Raw genomic sequence first — 25,942 nt, 5'->3', positions numbered from 1 at the left:
ATGCTGTTGTATATGCACTGAAAGACAAGAGATGTTTAAACAAAAGAAGCGAGTTTGTATCGTCTTGTAGACATATAAAAAAGTCGCTTTTGAAGTTTAACAAGTTTTAATTTCATCTTAAAATAAACTAAATTTCAATTTGCATCTTAATTTTATCTTTATCTCTTTCAATTATCTGTCCTAATATATAGTTACTCACTGAAATTATATGAATTTTTGCTAGTTTATTGTCTGTTGGTATATTAATTTTTGCACAAGCCGTTTTGCATGGTTTTTGATAGTTTCAAAATTACGTCATAATCTATTTATGAAATTTTTTTTTTATTTTCATTAGTGATTTTGTTTTGTGCTTTATTTTAAACTTGTTTTGAAGCTGATGAGTGAATAGTCACGAAACTCGAGTCCTTTGAGTTTTGCATCTTTAAATAAACTTTTTTATTAATAAAGCCCTCAAGGTGGGCTCAGTGTGAAAAATTTAATTTATTAAGTTAAATAACTTAATTCTATATATATATATATATATATTTATATAATTTATTGAGATGTACGATTTTAAAAGTACTGGAACATATGTTTCATAAAGACAAAAAAGATTGTCTCTTATCTTCAGCCAGTTCAAATTTAAAATAAAAAGCACTTTGGTAAACAAAGATGCAAAAGTTTACAAAAAAACAAAAACAATATGACGTAATAATTGAACATTGTACATTACAAATATTCAGTACAAAAATCGATCTACCATGGTATGGTCATATTGTTTTTGTTTGTTTGTAAACTTTTGCATCTTTGTTTACCAAAGTGCTTTTTATTTTAAATTTGAACTGGCTGAAGATTAGAGACAATCTTTTTTGTCTTTATGAAACATATGTTCCAGCATTTTTAAAATCGCCATTTCAATAAATTATATATATATATATATATATATATAAAGGTTTCTTTAAAGATGTAAAACTCAAAGGACTCGAGTTTCATGCCTATGCACTCATCAGCTTCAAAACAAGTTTAAAATAAAGCACAAAACAAAATCACGAATGAAAGTTAAAATTTTTTGCATGAATAGATTATGACGTAATTTTGAAACTATCAAAAATCATGCAAAACAGCTTGTGCAAAAATTAACTTACCAATGGACAATAAACTGGCAAAAATTCATAAAAATTCAGTGAGTAACTATATATTTGGACAGATAATTGAAAGAGATAAAGATAAAATTAAGATGTAAATTGAAATTTAGGTTATTTTAAGATGAAATTAAAACTTGTTAAACTTTAAAAGCGACTTTTTTATATGTCTACAAGACGATACAAACTCGCTTCAAGCCCTCAAGGTGGGCTCAGTGTGAAAAAAATTAATTTATTAAGTTAAATAACTTAATTCTATATATATATATATATGATTGGTAAATATTAACAGTTTTGAATTAAACCTGAATGGTCAGAGCAACGTCCATTGATCATCATACCTATGGTTTTCATATTTAGAGTACATAAATAGAAATGTGCAAATTAAATATTTTATTTACTACCAGGCTTTTGTGGCAAAAAAAATTGCGACCTTTTTAAGTATAATAAAGTAGTAAACTGCACATAACAATGTTGTTTATCTCTAGTGTTATTTATAAATTTATTCATGCATGAAAATCTAAACAAAAAACTAAAGTTTTTAAATAACATTACAGATAAACAACATTGTTATGTGCAGCTTACTATTTTGTTATACTTGAAAAGGTCGGAATTTTTTTTACCACTGAAAATATGGTAGTAAATTAAATAGTTTATTTGCACATTTTTATTTACATAAGCTCTTTACAATTCAGTAAAGAAAGCAATCTTTTTTAGTTAAGACAAATAACTATATATTTAGATTACAAAAATTTCTACCAACTAACAATGTACTTGCTGATACATTATAGTTTCTACACACTCAAGAAAACTCAGGACAGTTTGAACTTTTTTTAATCTCAGTATAAATCATGCTAGTTCATATTTTTAACTCAGGATGACTCAGTAGTTTTTTGTAAAAAAAACTCAGGATAGTTTTTAGATTTCTGAAAATCTCAGACCAGTTTTTTCTAAATTTTGAATGAGATTTAGTTAGTTTAGTTTCAATATCATGTTGTTTTATAACCATTTTTGTTGAAGAATTTGATTCTAAATGGTTTTGAAAAGTTAAATGAATTTTTATGATATTTTGAAAAATCTCAGGATGACTCAAGACTGTTTTTTTGACCAAAATAGTGACAACCTTGTTATAGACAAATTAAACACAAATGTTTCATACAGTAGCATATTGTTGGAAAACAAAACTTTGGACTACTAACTACATTGTTAGATACATGCAAAATTAATATGAAGATGAAGTGAGTTATGGAGACTGAATTTACCTATGAATTGCAAATAAGAGAAAAACAATTTGCAAGATAGTTCATAACTTGAATACATTTTTAAATAACAGCAACACCACAAAATAATACAGCCATTTTAAAAAGGAATTTTTTTATTTTGTAAAATTGATATGAAAGACAAAAAAAAGTTTTAACATATGCAACTTGTTAGTATTTTTATATAATTTTTTTTTTTTTTTAAATGTTGTAATTTTTATAAACTTAAAATAATGCACTATAACTGTAATTTAGCATTTAGCAAAATAATAAAAAGTATTTTTTTAAGAAAAGATTAATATTTAAAACTAAAATTATTCCTATAGGTAGACTTTCTTGTTGTTCAAAGATGTCTAACGTAGGTCGGCGGTCACAATCTAAAATTGTAGTAAAAGAAATAAAAAAGATAAGTACCAGTGATTTAGACCTTGTAAGAAAAATGAACACATTACTTTCCAAAGCTTTTAATGATTCTAAGGGTAAAGTAAGTTTGTTATTAAATCCAGAAGTTATATACTTTTTAAAACTATTTCAATAAAAAACCATTGTCATAATATGAGAGCATGAAATATTGAAAGTTAAAATAGTTTAACTATTTATTTTTCAAGTTGCATCAATGTGCATATTGATATGAATTTATATTTTGCTAGGCACAGGGTTCGTGCGCGTCAGGCTAAATCAGTTTTTTTTTTGAAAAAAGTTGAAAAACGTCAGGCTAAATCAGTTTTTTCATTTAAAAATTTGAGAATCTCAGGTTTTCTCAGTTTAAGTGCTTGAAAATTTTTGTTAAAAAAAAATTGAGAAATCTTTTTAAGATCAAATTGAAATGTGAATTTATTTCTTAATAAATATTTAGTTATTAAAGACAAAGTCAGTCACTATTTGTAAATATAAATGCTTAAGACCTTTTGCTGAATATCTAAAAAAAATTTAAGAATCTTCATTTATTTTGTTTTGAGTAGAATATATACGTCATAATTATGAAAATTCATTTAAAAAAATACAGTTTAAACATTACAGTTTAGTTCAACAACTTAGCTGTTTGTTAGAATTTGTTTACATCAGCTATGTTTTTCAGAGCTTAGTTAGTTGAATAGTTTTAATTTCTAATATAAAGGCTTTATACCAAATACTTTTTAGATTAAAACTCTTAGCAGTTTATTCATATATTTTACTGCTTGTTAAAAGTTATTAGATATAATCACAACACTAAAACTTAGCTTTAAGATATAAAAACTAAGTTTTGTGGGAGTACAAATTTTAGGTACAATTCATTTTTCTTTACAAGAACAAAACATTAAAGGTTTTTTTTTCTTATTTAAGTGTAAGCTTTTTAAATCTGATACGACGTCAACAATCACTGTATTTGTTTAGAGTTTAGGATTTATAATTATGTATCAATTTTAAGTATTATTCAAAATACTATAATAAACATTTTTACTTATTTTAATATTCATAAGCGTTTCATTTTAAATTTTAATAAAACACAACAATGCACGTTGTTGTATTTTAAATCTTCTGGTTATAATGTTTTTACTTAGGGCTTAATAAAATTGAACAATTGTGTTTAGTAATATATATTAAATTTTTTCACAAGTAATAGATTAGATATAACACTTATTTTAAAACTTATCACTGAATTTGTTATGTTGAGGGCATAGAGGGGTAAATCACTTTTTTCACAATTTAGTCTTATTTTATTGAGTTGTAACTAAGTTATGAGTTGCTTTTTGCAGATTTTTAAAGCTCAAAATATTTTTGAGATAAAGCTGGTTGAAGTCGGAAACTACAATAGTACTAATCAAGACCCCCAATACCTAAAATGACTTTTAAAGGGGATTTTCCTTACTTTGAAAAAAATGTCAGGCTAAATTGTTCTCAGTCAGGCTAAATGAAAAAAAATTCGCGCACGAACCCTGTGATTTTTTAATATTATAAAGTTATGCTAGTTAAAGGTATTAAACTACATAAGGAAATTTCCTGGAAATAATATAGTTATTAATTGTATAGGCTCTGTAAAAACAAAATTAACTTTTATTTAAGCAATCCAACACAATTTACCACTTAAGAAATTCTGTTGAGAATTGCTATATCTCAAAACTAAATTAAATTTTACTGTATAATAAAATATAAAATAAGAAATGTTAAAATAGATCATACTTAAAGCTTTCATATAATCGTTGTTAGTTTTGTAAAAATGCCTTCAACCATTACGAATTTACTGTCTTTAAGGTAAACTTAGTTTCAATTCTAAATTTTATTTGTTCTATTTAAAAGTAAAATTTCTAAACATTTTTGCCTCCTATTTTATGTTGACTATTATACTTAATGTTTGTAAATAGTATTTGAGGTAAATATATGTATTTAACTTATATATCACATGTAGTTAAAAACTATGTCTAATAGTCTTTAAAAAAAATTAAAAAATATTTCGTTTAGGCTAGGCTGTTGATTGAAGTTGTAAAAATTTTTATCAATACATTTTTGTATTGAAATATAAAAAATAATTAGCTATGAAATTATTATGTTAAATTATTTATTTCAATCCTTTTAAGCTTTTAGTATTCATCAATAACATATTTTTTTCAATAGTTAATAACCTTGTATAAAAATAGTTTTTAGAACAAAAAGAAAGTTTTATCAAAAAGTTTAATTTATAGAATCGAAAATTACATTTTAGAAGAATTCCTAAACTCTTGACTAGTTCTGAATATGGTTTTGAGGCTAAAGTTTATGAGTCTGCTGCAGTTATTTTTGCTAAATTTGCACAAAAAAATCAGAATGATTCAAACTATAACTTGATCACGTACACAATTCCGCAAGAAGAAAAAGTTTCCATGTTGAGTTCAGAAGACATAGAAGAAAACTTTCAAGCGGAAAGGATTAAACTACAAACATTTCAATTAGCATACAGAGCTTTAAAATGTTAGTTTACTTTTTTACGTATGCACACTATTTGTTTATATACTCCATTAACTCATTATAAATAAACAAGCATTAACCAGTGAGTATATTACAATTTTGCTAGTTTTCGGCATAAATAGTTTTGATTGTTTATTTTCTTTCAAACTAAATATAAAGGATCAAGAGAATGTTTTACTCTATCTTATAACGAAAAAAGTAGTTAAAGTATTTCTAGATGTATAGTTTAAAGTGTTTTTGTGAATCAACTTCATCTGTTTCAAAGTTTAAGTAATCTAGTTCAAATCCGAGAGATAATTTTTTTTTTTAATCGTAGAGATTATATTTTATTAATTTTTAATATATAGTTATAAGTCAGTACTTCAATTACTAAAGTTTTTGACAGCATATCTAGGTCAACCAGTTACAAAACTTTTACAATACTTTATGAAGCACACGTGACTAATAATATTTATGGTATGTTATTAAATTGTAAGTATATTCTAACTTTGTTATTAGATCAAGAATTGTTTGAACAAGTTTTAGTGGACAGTGGTCATCTGCGTAAACATCCTTTCGTTAGTTTATAATTCAAATTGTATAGTTTTTAGTTGAGAATAATCTACATGATATAATTATATATCCACTGTTCATCCTTAAAAAAATATATAAAATGAAAATATAATCTTTACTATACTAACTTAAAATTATATTTATAATATTTTTGAATAAAAGTTTAGTTCTGTTTTGTAAGATAGCAAAAATTAAAACTGTAAAACTAAAAGTTTTAAAAAAGTTTTCAACAAAACACACTACTTTAGTTTTATTTTATAGTCATATTGATTTTTTACAAAGGACGAAGATTGCGCGGCATTAGTCATGGTGATGCTGAGTGATTTTCAAAGCAGAAATTTTGGAGTTAAACCAGATATTATTGGCGATGTAATACCAAAAAATGTTCGCGAAATTGAAGAATCTTTGAATGAAAATAAAGTATGCCTGGCAGCAGCGCTTGCTCGAGCTAGGGTTTGTGCTTTTTTTTTTCTGGAAAGCTTTAGTTGCAGTTTAGTATAACTAACTACTTTATTTAGAGTATTTAAACAGATTAGTCTTGATTTTATTGTTAAATGATTCACAAGTTTTTTTTAATTTTACACTCAAGATAATCTATCAAAACAAAAAAAAACTAAGTTTTGAAATTAATTATATTTGCAATGATAGATAAACCAGTAAACTTTATTGATTAATATTTGTAGATTTGTTTTATAATTAAACTTTGAATAAAAAAACAGATAAAACACCAGTCCAGAACAATTGATTTTGTTTTACCAGATGCAATCAAGAATCAGGAAGAGCTGGCTGAGCTGCTGCCTCAATACTTTTGGGTAAATACCATGAAAACTACGTACGTTAGCGTGTGTCATCAGTAACTTTCGTCTAACTCAAACTTTGTGTTTACGAAAAACAGCGTATCGGACGTGCAGAAGAAACTGAAGAGCATGGGCTTCAGGAGCTACGACGAAGAAATGGCCATAACAAAGGCACAGGATCTTCTTCCGAGACACGGAAAGTATTATAGGTTGGATTCGGATTGCGAAGACGTTATGCTGGTCCCGAGAGATCAGAGGGACATTCTCATGACTTGCGATCTCGTCACCGATCACGAGATCGTGTTGCAGGTGAAGATAAAGTTTGTTGTGCTTTGGTCACGACATGTTGATTATTGGTAACCAAAGCTAAAAATAAAATATAGGTTAATACCCTTGGACACAATTTATGTGCTACAATTTTTTTTTGAAGGAATTTTTCAATTTGCAGTTTAATTTTTTATTAACTTTTGTTCCATTGAGGGTTGTCTAAATCAGTTTAAATTTGTTAAATTGTCGACTACCAAACCAGTATAAAACCTAAACCTAACTTCACCCTGAAAGCTGCTGAAACTGTTTTAGATCTAGGGTTGAGTAAAAAGTTAAGGATAAATCGGACCTTATTACATCTTGAAAATCATAATATTTTTACTGTTTTCTAAAATCTCTTTTAATGAGAATTCTAATTTGTACATTTTTAATTTTAAAATAGTTTTTTTTTCTTTGTAAAATTTGCTTTATAAGTCCTATGATAAGTTATGTGTCAACAATAGGACAAGACGAGCTGTTTAGCAGTTTTAACAATGGAGTCAATGTACAGCAGCAATGACGATTTTGAGGTGATTCATGCTGATGTATCTTCTGGACGCACAACTGCTCATTTGGCTGTGTCTTTGTACCGGTGAGTTGTAATAACATTCTAGGAAAGCCTTATTTATATGCTCGTGTTAGTGAAAAATCTTAGATACGCAAATTAGAATAGTTTTTTCTAGTTTTTGTTTTTGTCAACGTTTGAAAAAGTTATATTTATTTTATCATTTTGAGTTGTTTTAAATAAGATTTTTTTCTTGCTATAGAGGTATTTAATATAAAATTTTGGAATAATTATAATTACAAAAATAAAAACTCAAAAAACGTAATGCATCAAATTTTCAGTCAATTAAATAAAATTTATTTTGTAAACTGTTGAAATAACACTCAGGAAAGTTATTAAATGCAGCAGTAACGTTTTTGTTATACATACTTTTATTTTAATGTTTTATGTGCTTGATTTAGTTTAGTAAATAATTAAAGATAGCTACTATGATATAAACACATCCTATTTTTTTTTTAATAAGTAAACAACTAAAAATTTTCTTCTGACGTCAGTTTTTATGTTTTGAGAGAAAAACTGTATATAGAAGGTAAAAGTAGTTCGTTTTTACTGACATAAATGTTGTAGTAATACAGCTTGTACTACAGTTGTTATACTTTTTTGTAAACTGTGAATACATATTTAGATGTTCTTTTTAATTTGTTTAGCCTCTAAGACAGAGGTCGGAACCCTTTTATAAGGAACATGCCAGATTTAGTAAAGGAATAAATTTAAGGACCACATTAAAAATAAAAGTCCTTTGTAGACCATAGGTATTTGAGAAATATTGTCTTAAAAAAAATAAAATAAAAACTATACATTTAATAGCAAAAATATATTATGTGTCTAGATAATGAAGTTGCATTAAAACAGGCAGAAATACTTATTCCCAGCAGAAAAATATTAGTTTTTGTAAACTTTTACTTTAAAAAAGACATAAGTTGTTTTTAGCTAAAATGCACATCGCGGGCAAGAAATTTATACTTACCACAGTTTTCCAGACCCTGCATTGAAATTTTTAGTTTTGTTTATCAAGTTTTTGAGATCTTTTTTAGAAATTTTTGTATTTTAATTTACTTAGCTAAAATTATAGATAACAATATATACTTGAACAATTTTTTGTTAATAATAATGTTAATTTGAATATTTACTAAAGTTATGGTGTATATTTTCATATAACTGTTCAAAATATAGGTTTAATCGTTTGCTAACAAAAGATCCTAGTGAAATAACTTCACTTGAATATAAATAAATACAAATTGTACAGTAATCTTCCTTTATTTTACCAACATATGTTTCTGTGTGTTAACGAATCAACACACTTCAACTGGGTTCTGTAAAAAAATAATAATTACTGTAATGAAAGAATAGAAACATGTATACACCCACTTTATTCTATGCTTCTATTCTTTCATCACAGTAATTATATTTTCATATATGATTTTATTTAAAATTTCTTAAATTTTTCTTTGCTTTTTATGCAGCTTATTACCTAGTAAGAAATACTTTAAATATAAACAATTTTTACATATTGTTTTACAAGATTTATTAAAAAATTCCATGTTTTTTTAAACAAAGTACAATACCATGTGTCAACAAAATATAAGTTTTTTAAATTAATTTTCCTTACGTTCCAGTCAATGTTAAGATTACACATTTTAATAGTTTGCTGGTATCAATAAAATATTATTTTACTTATTTATCAAGTTTACAGGATGGCCAAAAGAAGAGAGGAAACCCGAAAACAACTTATGAGTAGCCTCAACATGGCCCAGAGTGTAGGAGGGCAGAAAAAGACAGCGGCAGACGCTGAAGTGAATTCTCAGTGGCAGCCTCCTACAGTCTACACGTTTGGTTTGAAAAACGATCAGCACAGAGCCAATCTTCTGCAACTTTTTGAAAATTTAAACGTTTGCAGTGAGTGCGATTCAGAATTTAATTAGCTGTTTATTTTTTTTTAGTTGTTGGAAAAAAAAGTTTGCTTTAAATTTTGTTGCCACAAAACCTAGAAAAACATTAAAGTTGAGAAATTTTGAAAAAAAATCTGGATTTTTCAACAAAAATCATTAAAAAACCTGGAATTTTTAACAATTATTACATGTAAAGCAGTAAAATTTTTATTTGACACAAAAAATCTATCATCAAGATTAAAAAAATTATCACTACTTTTTTTGTTAAAAAACACATTTAATGTAGCTTTACAGTATCCTTTTCAATGTTGTTAAACTACTTAACACAGTTTTTAACTTTTAATTTAAATTTAAACTAAAATAGACTTAAAAACGTGTATACTTTCAAAAACCTGGAAGAATTTTTCTAAAAACCAGTGGCAACCCTGACTTAAGTATAAAGTTAAATACTGACTTTAGTATGTGTTATTGTTTTCAATACTGTGAAAAACTTTTTCAGTAGTAGGACATTTTTCTTTTTAATTGGTCTGTCTGGAAAAAAAGATTTCTTTTTAATGATTTTCCTGCATTTTTAGGACTGGTCGCGTCTTTATCACAAAAGACATAAAGCTCAACTAATATGAAACACCTTAATAACTCGGCTAGGTTCAAAGCAATAATTAAGCTCGACTCAGATCTATAATTAAGGGCATAGGGGGGATTTCTTTTTTTCACAATTTGATCTTATTTTATAGAGTTTGAACTAAGCTACAAGATGCATTTTACATATTTTGAAAGTTCAAAATTATTTTTGAGATAGAGCAGGTCAAAGTCGGAGGCAACAATAGGTTCCTAATGGGAGGCGCAAACTAAAACGGCAAAAAAAGACTATTTCAATTTAAAACTGTCTTCTCCTTCGTTTTTTTAGATAAATACCTCAAACTTTCAGGAAATGTTCCTTGAAATATTTAAAAAATTGTGGCGAAAGGAATTTTAAAATAATAATAATAAAAAAAATAATAAACAAAAAAACTTTTTTTTTGTTTTTTTTTTGTCATAAAATTATTATTTTTTGAATTTTTTATATTTTGTCCCGGCAGAATTTTTAAATATTGCAAAAAACCTTTCCTGAAAGTTTGAGATAGTTATCTCAAAAAAACGTTGGATAAGATAGATTTTTAGTAAATTCTAGTTATTTGCCGTTTTAGTTTTAGCCTCCCATTAGGAACCTATTTTAGTCTCCAACTTCGACCGGAAATATTTCAAAAATTATTTAGAGTTTTTGAAAGCAACTTGTACCTTAATTAAAACTCAATAAAATAAGACTAAATTGTGAAAAAGATGATTTATTCTCCCTCCCCTATGCCCTTAACTCAAAAAACTTTTTTGCGAAGTAAATTATCTTGTCTATTATACGCCTAATCGAATCTTCTTTCTATTTTTTTTATATTTTTGTAGTAAGCTGAGTATCGATTTAATTTTCATGCTGTTTTTTTTAATGAGTTAACTAAGTTACAAATAGTCAATAAGTTGAACTACGATTATATTACAAATTAAATAATTTAATAATCATTTTAATAATAACAAGTTATACAATATCCTTCTTTTATTACACTGACATATGTTTCTATGTGTTAACGGATGAGCTCTGTAAAAAAATAAGTACTGTAAGGAAAGAGAGAGAAGCTCAAGTAGGTGTATACATGTGTTTATTAAAATAAAAATAATTGCTATAGATTTTTAGAGGTTAATCGTTAATCATAGATAAAAACTTATTGTTTTATCCGACTGTTATAAAACTATATATTAATTGTAATTATTAAGTGTAAATTAAATAAATTAAACTAAAATACACAATAAAATAACAAATCATAATATAAACTACTTACACGAAATAGGAGGAAAAATTAATTCAAATTATTTACTGGTTGCTAATCATTGAATTATCATTGCTAATCATCGAATTGATCAATTATTATGTCAATGTAATAAAAGAAGGATACTGTATAATTTGTTATTATTATATATTCCAGTGAACTTGTTTCACTAGGATCTTTTGTAAACAAACACTTTAATTTATATTTTCAATAGATAATCATTTTATATTTTTGCGATTGCTGTTTGTCTTAGACAACAAAGATTTTTGTTTGGTCTAATTTTTCTATCTTTACAGCTTAATTTTAAACTGTAACAAAAAGATTTCCCTGTTTTTTTGTAAAACTTAACTTTAAATATTTTCAACATAATGTTTTAAATATAAAATGTTTTTACTTAAACAGGATCTAAATACATCTATCTTCTCTTTTAAATAAGATTAAAGTAGATGTGATTAAAAGAAGATTAAAAGCAGATATATCAACTCTTAACTAACCCAGATGAGATAGAACAATAGTAATATTTTGCTTAACTTATCATAGTAGTAGTGTTTTTCTATGGAACAGCTCTTTAGACTACAATAAAGATGTAAAAAGTACAAAAAAATAACTTGAACAATAATACTAATTTATCAAAAAAAAACATTATTAAAAATAACTTACTATATATAACTAGTAAAATAAGTTACAATAAATACAAAACAAATTTTTATAAACTTATACAACTACGTTTTTTCAAAATACAAAAGACATTAACAAACTAAATAGAAATTACTAATAACTTACTAAAAGTATTTCTTAGGGTAATCAGGACACTGTGTTACTAAATGTTTTTTATACAGTCTTTCTAAGTACATTACATGCTCAAGGCACATACATATATTTTGGTTTAAAAAGACTTTTTATTTGTTCGATAATTCTTATTAAACAGAGTATTTGATGCTTTTGTAGTTTGTAGTTTTCACAAGTGCTTAGCTATTTGCGTGTAGGTATTGGATTTTTTCTTGTTCACTTTATGAAAAGATTCTTTGTGCTTATAAAGTCTGTTTTTAAGTTGTCCTTAAGTTCATTTTATGTTGACATACTATCATTGTTCTGGTTAAAACTTTTGCTTCATAAACTACACATTCAAGCATACATTTGGACAGTTTTTTTTTTTCCTTTTGTCACATGTATTTTGGTCAATCGTTGGTTTTTTATTTTTTTTATAAAGTCCCTTGATGATCGCTTTTATATTTTAGGAACAGTTGTATGAACTTTAATATATTATTTACAGATAATACTAAAGTCTGCTTTATTAAAACTGTCTAACTACTAGCCTTACATAAATAAACGACGTAGTTTTGAATAAATTAAGTACTTGGCAAGTTTTTATTGTTGTTGTATTCCAACATTTTTTTCTATAAGCAAACATTATGACCAGTTAACAGTTTTTTGTTCTTGAATGTTTATATAACTGTTACAAAAACAGTGAGCTTTTTTTGACACCTAAGCTCAAATAACTCTTGAAGCTCATCTTCAACTTTTTTAAACGTCCTGTACCACTTATAACGTCGCAGATGTGGAGCTGACAAAGGCGCCGTTCAACACTCTGCAGTACAACGACCACAACGTGAGCAAGTTCGGCAAAGTGCGCTCCGTGCTCATCACTGCGCAGTGCACCCGGTCGGCGGTCAACAATCCCGTCCAGTTCATGATAAACGAAGGCGACAGCGAGTGCTTGCAGAACTTGAAAGACTACTCCACTTTCGAGCTGAAGAAAAAAGCCGCCGGGGCCGCCGCTCAGCATCTGCAGTCTATTAAGTCTGCCATGCTGTGTAAGTTCAGTATAATTTTTTTTTTTAATTTTACTTTTATACAAATCAATTTAAGAACACATTTTTGAAATGACAAAATAATTAGTTGTAACATAAACAAAGCAAGTTTAATTGTTTTTTATGAAAGTTGTACAAAAAAATTTCATCAGATTGATAAGATTTTTTTTATGGATAGACTTCTAGCTTCTCATTGTATAATTATTACCAAGGTTAGTTTAGCAAGCTGCTATTTTTAATTCAAACTTAAGTTATTGTTTAGTTAAAAGTGTGACGTCATGTGTGTACGTCACGAGGTCGTCGTTTGCCGAAGAAAATGAAGACGTTTTAGTGGGAGGTTTGAAGGACCAAAAAGGGATACCTCAAAATCACCAGTTTAAAGTTTGTCCCCCTACAATAAGGTGAACAACTTTTTGCTATTATGAACTTAATTAGTTTACTTCAGTGGTGGTTGAAGTAAGTCTAAAATATACAATTATAACTTTTTTTGTTTATGTATATGCTTTTCAACAAGTTAAACTTTTACCAGCATTGCAAGCGATGATTTGTTTCATTCAGCAACAAATGATAATATAAACACTCCTCCAGAAATAAAAGGGAAGTTTCTCAAAATAGATGCGAGTGCTGAGATGAATGGATGCTTTATCGGAGTTTTTATAAGAACTGTAAGATTGTGTTTGAAATACTTTAAAGAATATACTTTTAAAACTTTTTTATGGTCTACGCCCTACGGTTTTATGATTTGTATCGTTTGAAAGTTTTAGTATAACTGTTTTCAATAATAAACTTTACGTTTGCAATAATTTTTAAACTTAAGAAACTAAGTTGTTTAACTCAAAAGTTGATACTTAGGCTGGGCTAAAAGTAAAATACCAGTATATTAATATTGATTGTATATACTACTACTTTTTTGGTATATAATCCGTGTGAGTATATCATTTTAATTTTCTATTTATTTGAAGTTTTACATGATTTGACAAGAATTTTTACCGTAATTAGAAAATTTTGTTATCTATTCAATTAACTTTATATCTAAGCACTAAATAGCTGATAGTTGGCTCTATTTAAAATATTTATTGTAACACTACATAGTTAGTAAAGTAAAGATAATGTTGTTCAGATGGGCCAGGTTTTTGTTGCTTCTTACTATGTTATTTTAGTTGTAGGACTTTAATAAAAACATTGTATATTTATTGTTTAAAAAAACATTAATGTGTATTATGTTAGATAAATGTTTTAGTGATGATCAATATAAGAGCAAACAACCGGAGAATTATACTTATTAGTTAAATTTTCGGTTTCTGATACTGAGCAGACAAAATAAATAGCAGTGTCCCTTTAGCTTGCAAAGCGCAAAGTAATTTCAAAAAATATATGTTCTTCGAATAATTTAGGTTAATTCCTCGTGGTGTTTTAAAAGAATATCGGCTATTTTTTTCTAATTACTTGGACTTTCTTGAAATTATTTTGTAGCAAAATTTAGTACAACCAGTCTTAACATTAAACACAAATCAAAGCCGTAGATATATAAAGTTACTTTTAAGTTTTATTATATTCTTTTTAATTTACAACTTTTTATTATCTTTTACTAAATCGAATTCTTTTGAATTAAAGTTTCTATAACTAAGTACCTAAAAAGCATTTAGAGTTAATCATTAAAATTATAATATACTTTTTTTATACTCGACTTATAGATTATTACATTGTATTACTCAAAATTTATGTATATATACTAATTTTGCGCCTGAAAAGGTTTTTTGATAAAGTTTACTACCTAAAGCATCAAGTCTGAAGCATGTAAAGTTAATCTCTGTATTTTGCTTGACTTAGTGCTTCACTATTTTTCTTAAAATTAAAAGAGCAAACTTTTTATTTAAAACTAATTAGTAAAAAACTACTTGTTTTTTTGTAAATCTTTAAAAAGTTAACTGCACTATAGTTTTATTATTTGAAATTAGTAATAAAAATTCAAAAACGAGATGTTTTTTTTACAAAGATTGACAAAGCAAACAAAGAACAAAGAGTATCACAACCTCAATCACTAAACAAAATCAGTTCACTTAACAGGTTTTTCACTTTCTTTTTTATTAAACCTGCTTTTTTTTAATAAAACAGGTTTTAATAAGTAGTTATCTTTTTAGTTGTGATGATCAAACTAAAAATGTCGACACTAAGAGGAAATCAGGTGAAAGGATGGTAAACAGACGAAGAAGTAGCGATTTAAAAAAGATTCCATCTGTTCCAATAACTTCAAAAGTATTACCCAAGCCTAAGGTAGTGCCCAGACCACTAGTCAAGAAGACTGAAGTCAAAGAAGAAGAAAAGCATGAACTTAAAACAGGTTAAAGTTGACACAAATAATTTCAATTACTGTTATAGTAGTTACCGTGCTATGACTATAAATAGTTTCATAATGTACTGCTAAATAAGTTGCTATAAGCTTAGCCATCATAGGAGTGCGCAAAAAGCATGTGTTATTTCTTTTGATCGAGTCGTCTGATAAATCTTTTGCACGGGGTATCTATTATTATATTTTTTTAAATGATAAGCCTTTAGGATCACGGTTTTAGTGATCAAGGAAAGTGACTGTACATACTGAGTTTTTGATAAATAAATAAAAAGTTATAGTAGGTAAGCATTAAGAGTTGAGCATTAAATGTTAAACATATTTGTTAAACCTATTAAAAGTAGTCTCAATTCATTTAGTTAAGGGTTAAGTAGTTTAAGTTTATATTTTAAGTGTTTGTATATGCAGTATTTTAAATTATGATGTAAAAAATTAGTGTTTAGGGTTTGAGCCATATATTATAAACTATGATCCAAGGCTGGCGTCGGTTTGCATTTGGTGGTCGCGATCCAAATTTTGAAAATAAAAATAGTTGCGGGCTGCAGTTTTAGTTTTATTTTACTCTTCATAACAGACTAGAAATACTTAGTTTAAGTTTATATTTTCGCGAAATTTATCTAAGACCTTTTTTTTGCTCTTCATTTCAAATCCCAGAGTGTCTAATGCAATTTTTTTTTCCCTTTTAGCAGGTTTTACTTTTCAGGGGTCGCATCCCATTAAAATAAAAATATGCTCGCGGGCCGTAGTTTGCCGACCCCTGATTTAAGAGGTTGTACTTTGAATTTTAATGTTATGTACAGTTTTACATATTGTTTTGTAGTTTTGACAACTAAGGGTTAAGGTTGCAGTTTTCCGTAAAACAATACAATCACCTAGTCATCCTATGCACCGCTTGAACTTTTAGTATAACTATATAATAATTTGATATTTTTGGGAAATCATAAACTGACCTTGATTTCTATAGGAAAAGCTGTAATAGACCACTGTTTGGTTTTAATTTATATGGTGTTTGGTACAAGAATAATGAAGTTTTTTTTTCATATGTGTAATTTTGTTGTTTTTAATATTTATACTTTGATATTTCTATAATACGTATCTAAATAGTTAAAGCAAAAGTACTTTTTAAATTTAATCATTTCTTAAGTTGGCCAAAAACTTCAATCATTATTTCTTTATTTAATTTTTAAAGACTATGTATGCGTCTTATTATTTTTAAAATACGGACAATTATAGCTTGTCAAAAGCATGTTCAAAGAAAGAAGTTCAAAATAGCAGTTTTATTATTCTAAATATATATGTACCTTAGTATGGTTTGAGACTTTATAGTAGTATCCAAATTTTTTTTTTGATGAAATATTTTAAGTTAATTTTAAAACCTTCATCTATTTTCTATAGAAAAAGTTTTCAGCCAAAACAAGCTTATAAAGCAGCAGTAAAAACATGCAGCTTTTTCAAATACTAATTGTTGATATTTACTTTTTGGGTTTACTCGTAACTTTTTTAATTTTCTTCTTTTAAGTTTAATTTGATTTGCTGAATTTAACTACTTAGTTTCTTTTTAATTGATAACTTTATCAGTTAAATACTTTATATAACAACTTTAATATTCATAACTAAAATATCACAGATGTTCTTGTGCTAAAACTTTATTCCGACTAACGGCGTTTCACTGCTCTCAAATAAATTTAAGAACAGATCTACGGAGTCTATAAAATATTAACACACATTAGAAAAAAAGCAGAAAAAAGCATGTATAATTATGTATAGTGTTTATCTAGGTAGTAACTATAAATGGACTTTATGGTTTAAAAACAAAGTTTGGGATAAAAGCGTAAAATTATAAAATTGTCTACAAAAAAAACAAATTTAATAAAAGTAGGCACCAACCTCAAAAAGCTCTAAGAATAGGCAAATTTTAAAAATGAAAATTAAATTGAGTTGTGCAGAAATGTTACGTCATAATAATTTTAACAAATTATTCAATAATTTATACAGCTTGAAAACATGAAGTATTAAACTTGCAAGAATATATAAGTTTTGTGAAATAAATTAGTACATAAATAGACAGAGTTATTTAAAGTAGAATCGTCGGTTATGGGGACAGATATTCGATAAATCTTGCCGCTTATTCAGAAGTAGGTCTTTATCTTCTGCTGCAATTACTGCTCTTTCTGTATTGCAAGTTGGGCAAATTCTACTTACTCCGTTGGATGTATGTTTTATCTTTGAAACAATACTCCACTCCATGTTTGGCCTTTTACCGTACCTGTGAAAAAAGCTCCAGACATAATCCGATAAACGCGTGCTTTGTTTTTTATTTATATTTTTAAAAGTATGTTTATGATTAGCATATCTATCCTTGAAACTACCTGCTGTACTTCCGATATAAATTTTATCTGGGCCCTTACTTTCAACTTTAACTTTATAAATTACATTTTTAATTAAGCAATTACCTTTTAATGGGCAGTTATCTTTGTTTAATTTACGGCAATTACATGTTTTAGGCATATTACTTAACTTATTACTATTAGGGTTAGCTGGTTTTGAATATTTATTTATAGTTTTATTGTTATGCATTTTGCTTATACTTTTAGCGCTATTATCACTTACTTGTTCTAAGTTTTCTTTTATCATTTTAGAAATACTTCTAGTTATACGTTGATTATTATAATCTACATTATTGTTAGTATTATTGATATCGATATTTTCATTATCATTAATATTAAAGTTATCATTATAGCTTATATCTTTAATGTTTAAAGTTTTAATATGTTTTACATTATTGTTACCATAATTAAAATTTTTACTATTAGGATTATTATTATTATTACTGTTATTAAAATTATTATTATTATTATTATTACTGTTATTATTAATTTGATTAGTATAATTAGAAATATTGTTCATATCTACGTTATTACTAACTTTATTACTAGAGTTATTATTTGTATTAGCTTTGATATGTCTATTTTTAAAATTTGAAATTACTGTTTTGTTGTGCGATTGTATTAAAGTTTTAACATTACTCATGCAACTATAAGAAATTTTAACTGTCTTTCTATTAAAAATTTTGTTATAAAAGTGGCTATCGGGGAAGTGTTTATCGACTAGCTTTAAAAATTCTTTACCTAAGTTTATATTAACTGAAGAGCAATATGGAGGATTATACCACATTATATGTCGGTTACGCGGTTTTTTGCGTTTTTTATCTACATCTAATTTTTCATACTTTAATTTACATTTAAAACCTCGATTTTTTAATTCATTTTCGTACGGTGCTTTTATTTCGTTAAATATCTTTTCGTTCGAAGAGAGGGTACTTAGACGTTTTTGTGTCATTACCGGGAGGCATTTTTTTACATGGTAAGGGTGGTCAGAATTAATATTGATAAAGTTTAATAAAGAATTCGGTTTACGGTACGGACGGTAAGTATTATTAGATAAATTTAAAGTAACATCTAAAAAATTCGTTATTTGCGCTCCTATTTCTAAAGTTATTTTAAAACCGATATCAGACATCAATCTAAACGTTGACTTTTTAATTTTTTCGTAAACAAGAGGTTTTGAAAGATCAATAACACCGAGTCCATCATCTCTATACAACCCACAATTATCAAAAATACTTTTGAGTTTATCTAGGATGTATAAGCCTACAAGATCGCATACCTCCGCTCCATGAAAACTACCCATTGGTATATCAAAAAAACCTTTCATGACCTATGATCTTTCAAAACCTCTTGTTTACGAAAAAATTAAAAAGTCAACGTTTAGATTGATGTCTGATATCGGTTTTAAAATAACTTTAGAAATAGGAGCGCAAATAACGAATTTTTTAGATGTTACTTTAAATTTATCTAATAATACTTACCGTCCGTACCGTAAACCGAATTCTTTATTAAACTTTATCAATATTAATTCTGACCACCCTTACCATGTAAAAAAATGCCTCCCGGTAATGACACAAAAACGTCTAAGTACCCTCTCTTCGAACGAAAAGATATTTAACGAAATAAAAGCACCGTACGAAAATGAATTAAAAAATCGAGGTTTTAAATGTAAATTAAAGTATGAAAAATTAGATGTAGATAAAAAACGCAAAAAACCGCGTAACCGACATATAATGTGGTATAATCCTCCATATTGCTCTTCAGTTAATATAAACTTAGGTAAAGAATTTTTAAAGCTAGTCGATAAACACTTCCCCGATAGCCACTTTTATAACAAAATTTTTAATAGAAAGACAGTTAAAATTTCTTATAGTTGCATGAGTAATGTTAAAACTTTAATACAATCGCACAACAAAACAGTAATTTCAAATTTTAAAAATAGACATATCAAAGCTAATACAAATAATAACTCTAGTAATAAAGTTAGTAATAACGTAGATATGAACAATATTTCTAATTATACTAATCAAATTAATAATAACAGTAATAATAATAATAATAATAATTTTAATAACAGTAATAATAATAATAATCCTAATAGTAAAAATTTTAATTATGGTAACAATAATGTAAAACATATTAAAACTTTAAACATTAAAGATATAAGCTATAATGATAACTTTAATATTAATGATAATGAAAATATCGATATCAATAATACTAACAATAATGTAGATTATAATAATCAACGTATAACTAGAAGTATTTCTAAAATGATAAAAGAAAACTTAGAACAAGTAAGTGATAATAGCGCTAAAAGTATAAGCAAAATGCATAACAATAAAACTATAAATAAATATTCAAAACCAGCTAACCCTAATAGTAATAAGTTAAGTAATATGCCTAAAACATGTAATTGCCGTAAATTAAACAAAGATAACTGCCCATTAAAAGGTAATTGCTTAATTAAAAATGTAATTTATAAAGTTAAAGTTGAAAGTAAGGGCCCAGATAAAATTTATATCGGAAGTACAGCAGGTAGTTTCAAGGATAGATATGCTAATCATAAACATACTTTTAAAAATATAAATAAAAAACAAAGCACGCGTTTATCGGATTATGTCTGGAGCTTTTTTCACAGGTACGGTAAAAGGCCAAACATGGAGTGGAGTATTGTTTCAAAGATAAAACATACATCCAACGGAGTAAGTAGAATTTGCCCAACTTGCAATACAGAAAGAGCAGTAATTGCAGCAGAAGATAAAGACCTACTTCTGAATAAGCGGCAAGATTTATCGAATATCTGTCCCCATAACCGACGATTCTACTTTAAATAACTCTGTCTATTTATGTACTAATTTATTTCACAAAACTTATATATTCTTGCAAGTTTAATACTTCATGTTTTCAAGCTGTATAAATTATTGAATAATTTGTTAAAATTATTATGACGTAACATTTCTGCACAACTCAATTTAATTTTCATTTTTAAAATTTGCCTATTCTTAGAGCTTTTTGAGGTTGGTGCCTACTTTTATTAAATTTGTTTTTTTTGTAGACAATTTTATAATTTTACGCTTTTATCCCAAACTTTGTTTTTAAACCATAAAGTCCATTTATAGTTACTACCTAGATAAACACTATACATAATTATACATGCTTTTTTCTGCTTTTTTTCTAATGTGTGTTAATATTTTATAGACTCCGTAGATCTGTTCTTAAATTTATTTGAGAGCAGTGAAACGCCGTTAGTCGGAATAAAGTTTTAGCACAAGAACATCTGTGATATACATTCCGATAAGCTTAGCTTATCAGGATCTCCAGGATTTAACGCCTTATAACGTTACATCTCATAACTAAAATATGTTTTTATTACTAAAAAAAGTTCTTTACTCACTGCACGTTTCAGACAATTTAACTGATACCTTAAATATCTTTATTACAGGTGCAGTTATATATAGCTTTTACTCCATTTTGCTGGGTATGAGTCCGACTTAGATATTGTTAATATAATTATTAAAAAAGAATTAGTTTAATAAAGCAACTAGCTGTAACTCTAATCTATATAAAAGCTAGTTAAACTGAATCAAAGTGTTATACTAACTTAACACTTTTGAACTCAGCATTAGTGGGACTGCTTTTAGCAACTGTTGTTGTTTATCCTAAAGGTTTAATTAAACCATTGATTCAGATTTTGTTTCTATCTTAGTCACATTTTTAACCAATTTTTTTAGTTAGAATTCTATTTAAGACTCATCCTTTTCAATATCCCATTGATTTATATAGTTACTAGTGAGTTTGTAATTTTGAGGAATTGTATTAAAGGTAGTGTAAACTGTTTCTTGTTAAGAAAAGTTGTGCGCACCAACTTTTCATTAAGTATTTTTAAAGTATAGAATCATTTTTTGAGGATAGGTGTCAAATTTGCACGAGCATACTAAATTGCACGAAGACATTTTTGCACGAGTTGATTTTTTTCTTATTATCACTGTTACCTCTAACCTTTACCCTCGGTCAGTAAGTTTTTTTTTTCTTTTTGTTTATTTATTAATTTATCATTTAGTTTTTTTTTGTTTTTTTTTTTTACTAGCGTGCAAAAATGACCCTCCGTGAAAATATTTAAGTTGTGCAAAATTGACCCTTGGTGCAAAATTGTCTTCGTGCAAATTTGTCTGCTCGTGCAATTTTGACCCGTTTCTTTTTTTGAGGTTATCAGTAGCTTACAAATAACAAAGTTCAATAATATATTTCCTTAGCTATAATAACTAGTAGTAGGTACTTTTAAACTATAAAAAATCTTCATGACAGTTATTATTTAAAGCATATCTTTTAATTTAGATAGTTTATTATTTGAGATTTTAAAGTGTATTCTTATTCTTTAGTGTTTTATTATATCTACGTTTTTGAAAGCTTTTTTTAGAAACGGCTGATTTAGAATAATTTTTTATTGATGTAATATTGTTTTAATGGACTTTAGTAAAACTTTGTAAAAATAAGTTCACAAAATTTAAAAAAATATTTATATACTCAAATTGTAAAAAACTTGGCATTTACCTTTGGTTTTAAATAAATAAAAATACCATTATAGTATTTATTTTTTAATGTACGATGTTTTTAAATTATTCTTTGAGCTAAATAATTTATTATATATTTTTTTAATTTTTATAAAGTACAGTTGTCAATAACTTTTTACAGGTAAACCAAAAACCCTTCAAATCGGAAAAATCAACTAAGCTATAGTTTTCAGAACTTTATACTCACTACACTGTTTCAATTACATGCAATACCTCATTTACGCATCTTTGTTGTAAGAAGCAAGATCACAGCATTTTAACTGACACTGTTTAATGTTTATTGGTACCTCGTTTTTGCTATGTTCGTATATAAAATTTTGTACGTTTATTTGTGTTTCTTTCCTTACCTATGTTATAGTTTGTTTTGTTTGATTGTTTTAGTTTTCTATACTTGGTAATTTTCTAATATTTTATATACGTTTAGTACTTAGTTATCTATAAAACCTAACATACTTAAGTTGTAAAATGACCAAATAATAAAATTTCCAACAATATTATAAAAAGTTATCATTTACAGATTTAAAAAGTACTATATTTTATACTAAAACATATACTGCCAGATAAAATAAACAAACTTCACCTCATGATTTAAAATATAAATATGTTTTCTTTATTATTCATAATGTATATCAGTTTAAAAAATAAGTAGTTAGCTTATTATGGAAGTTGACTTTATAGACAAGAGTTAATTTCTATAAAGAGTTTTAAATATTGTGATTTGTTTTATCAAAACTATAATTTAAAGTTTTTATTTATGAATAGAAAATAATTTATTGTTGAACTTTAGCTAATACTTTCTTGATTTTAATTTTATCTAATAGTATTTAACAAATATTTTTTTTCTCTTTGATAGGACAAAACTATCCTGATGTTTGAGTGTTTATCTTTTTTTTAATAATATGCTCAGAGCTGTTGTAATTCATACTTTAAAATTCAAATAAGAAACGAACTTTAAATATAAAGTCTTAAAACAGTTTGATTTAAATGACAGTAATATAATCTAAATGAATATATGATGAGTATCTCAATAAAAAGTTTTAATGTTTCATTCGTAATTGATTTGGAACTCAAAGGGTATTTTGTTGTTTATTTTTGTATGTAAGAACATCTAGTTTAATACAGTATAGATATTACTTACAAATACTTTTAGAAAAATACGAAATTGAATCGGCTTGTAAATGTTAACAAAATTTGCGCTATATAAAAAAATATATTTACCGACAATAAACTTTACTTTCCATAAGAAGTCGTACATAATACTTCTCTCGACATATTTTGTTCCACAAACTTCTATAGTATTTATACCTGATCTTGTTTGTATATTTATTCTGTGAAACTGCATAAATCATAGTCTGTACATAAAATTAAATGAGGAGTAAAATTATTTGTATAGAAAAGTTGAACATTTAAAAAACTAATTTATAAAATATCTTTATATAAAATCATACTTGCAATTATGTCTAAATATAGTGTTATTAATTACACAACGAAATGTTTAAAAGAAATCTAATTTTAGTCTTTTTCAAGAAGAAGTATTTTTAAGCGCTTCGCTTTTACTTTTGTCTAATTAAAGATTAGTGCAGCAGAATTTTTCTGAGTGACATCGATCGTTAGAAAATAAACACTAGTTTAGGAGCTGCTATACCGACACAAATATAAAAACACTTTTCCTACTTTAATTTAGACCAGTAAAGGATAATCGTGTTTTGCTGTGCACTACCTAAAAAAAGGAGCCTAGATTATTCACTAAAATCGTTTTTTAGTTATTAACTTTACATACTTTTTTTTGCTAGATTTTTACACAATGAGTGTTGAATTTATAAAATGTAAAAGTTAAGAAAGTTTCAACATTTGCTTGTGCATTCCTAAAGGTTAGCTTAAAGAGATAAAATTTAATTGTAATGTCATAAAAAATACATTTTTTAAAGGAACCTAATAGTAAAAGGAAACTTTTTACTAAGTTGCTTACTATTTAAAATACGTTCATAAGTATTATATAATTATTATACATTATTTTCAAACTAAAAGTAAAACATTATTTCAACAAGATCAAATGTGAACTAATGAAATAAAACTATGTCCTTAGACAATTGTTAAAAAGTAAAATAATGTGCTGGACATGACGTTAAAAGGTATCTAAGTAGTGTGCGACTCGATAACCGAAAGATTTTTTCGTGCACCAGGTCCAAGGACCAAATATTTTGAGAAATTTTATTTTTGCCGTCCAATAAACAGTATATAACTACACTTAGTAGCTTGTAGATAATAAGTTTGTGTAAGGTAAATTTATCAAGTTTAATTACCAAAGCAATCGAAAACTATAATAAAGCAGATTAAAAGTACTTGACTGTGATATTTATTTATATATTGCTATTATTTTTTTAAGTTTGAAGTCTTATAGTTCACTAAATATTGACCTTGTCATTTCAACAACGACACTATTATGGTAATATTTTCTTTGAAGTTGTATTTAACTAAAATATATTATGTTTCTTTATCATTCAGTTTTAATATCAAAGTTCTATGCAAAAATACTTCTTATTACTTTTATTTTTCGATTTTTTAAACTATGTATAAATGTTTTACACTAGTATATGTAATTAACAGAATAAGTTTGATTACAAAGGAATTAAAGTTCCAATATAGAAAATATCTAATAACTAGTTTAAATAATTACTCCATTGGTAGTTCAGCAAATAAAAGAGTATTAAAAACGGGACACATTCAAAATTCAACCGCGATCAAAATTCACCCGCGTTCAAAATCCCCCCAATCAAAATACACCCAGTCAAGTTCAAGACCCGCTCATCGATCGAGGGTAAGGGTAACAGATAGTGAAAAATAAATTTTAAAAAAGCAAGAAATATATAAAACAAATTAATATATATAAAAAATAAAAGAAAATTGGGTAGATTTTGAACGCAGGTGGATTTTGATAGTATACCTTAGAAACAATATCTAAAAATTAAATTACGATATTTGTTTTGAGCCAAAATTTTCTTCAACTATCATTATCAGTTTTTCTGCATGTAAGACCGGTGTTTTATCCAATATTTATTCAAATTGAAAAAAAAATAGTTTATAAAGCAGCAGAAACAAAACTAATTTTTACTTTTAATTCCGTTCTTATCTCAAGCTTTAGGTTTAAATATTTTAAAATTCTTTGTGCGAGGCGCTATGTAGGTAAAACTTCAAGGAATTGAGAAAGCAGAATAAAAAAACACTTTTTTAAAAGCGTTCGAAATCATGTAAAAAATAATAAAACTCTATTAACATTGAAATTTTAAGTTTAACATTAATAAAGTGTACTAAAGTTTTTTTTTTTAAACTGAAGTTTTTTTTGTTAATGTAACAAAAATAATTTGTCTAAACAAAACTTTTTTTTAAACCGTCTTCTGATTTATTTTTGTTTTTTATAATTAATTAGGTACATTTGATTTATCAAAAATGGTTAGTTTGATTCTTATTTAAAGCTTTTAACTTTAACAGTATTTTAATATCACTGAAATAGTAAACACACTGAAGAAAGTTGTTGAAATTTTCTTGTGTAGTAACA

General features: G+C 26.3%; 1 protein-coding gene across 2 annotated transcripts; it reads left to right on the top strand.

Moving 5' to 3' along the window:
* The first annotated feature begins 2,301 nt into the window (after window positions 1-2,301).
* On the top strand, window positions 2,302-22,671 carry LOC145844183 (putative methyltransferase NSUN7). Of its 2 annotated transcripts, none has more exons than XM_082951552.1 (15): window positions 2,302-2,359; window positions 2,707-2,864; window positions 5,041-5,305; window positions 5,801-5,859; window positions 6,137-6,307; window positions 6,574-6,686; window positions 6,750-6,960; window positions 7,422-7,549; window positions 9,216-9,418; window positions 12,824-13,081; window positions 13,341-13,479; window positions 13,608-13,743; window positions 15,075-15,145; window positions 15,220-15,419; window positions 22,508-22,671. In XM_082951552.1, exons 2-15 carry the CDS (start codon window positions 2,730-2,732, stop codon window positions 22,543-22,545), a joined length of 2,127 nt encoding a protein of 708 aa, XP_082807678.1. In that variant the 5' UTR covers window positions 2,302-2,359; window positions 2,707-2,729; the 3' UTR covers window positions 22,546-22,671. The 2 variants fall into 2 exon arrangements, with proteins under 2 accessions (XP_082807678.1, XP_082807677.1); XM_082951551.1 differs by having other exon boundaries at window positions 2,337-2,550.
* The last annotated feature ends 3,271 nt before the right edge of the window (window positions 22,672-25,942 follow it).

Source organism: Thalia democratica, chromosome 9 (assembly GCF_965202585.1).
Source record: "Thalia democratica chromosome 9, ktThaDemo2.hap1.1, whole genome shotgun sequence".
Taxonomy (NCBI): domain Eukaryota; kingdom Metazoa; phylum Chordata; class Thaliacea; order Salpida; family Salpidae; genus Thalia; species Thalia democratica.
The sequence above is the reverse complement of the archived record's forward strand: the minus strand, read 5'-3'. Positions and strand labels throughout refer to the sequence as shown.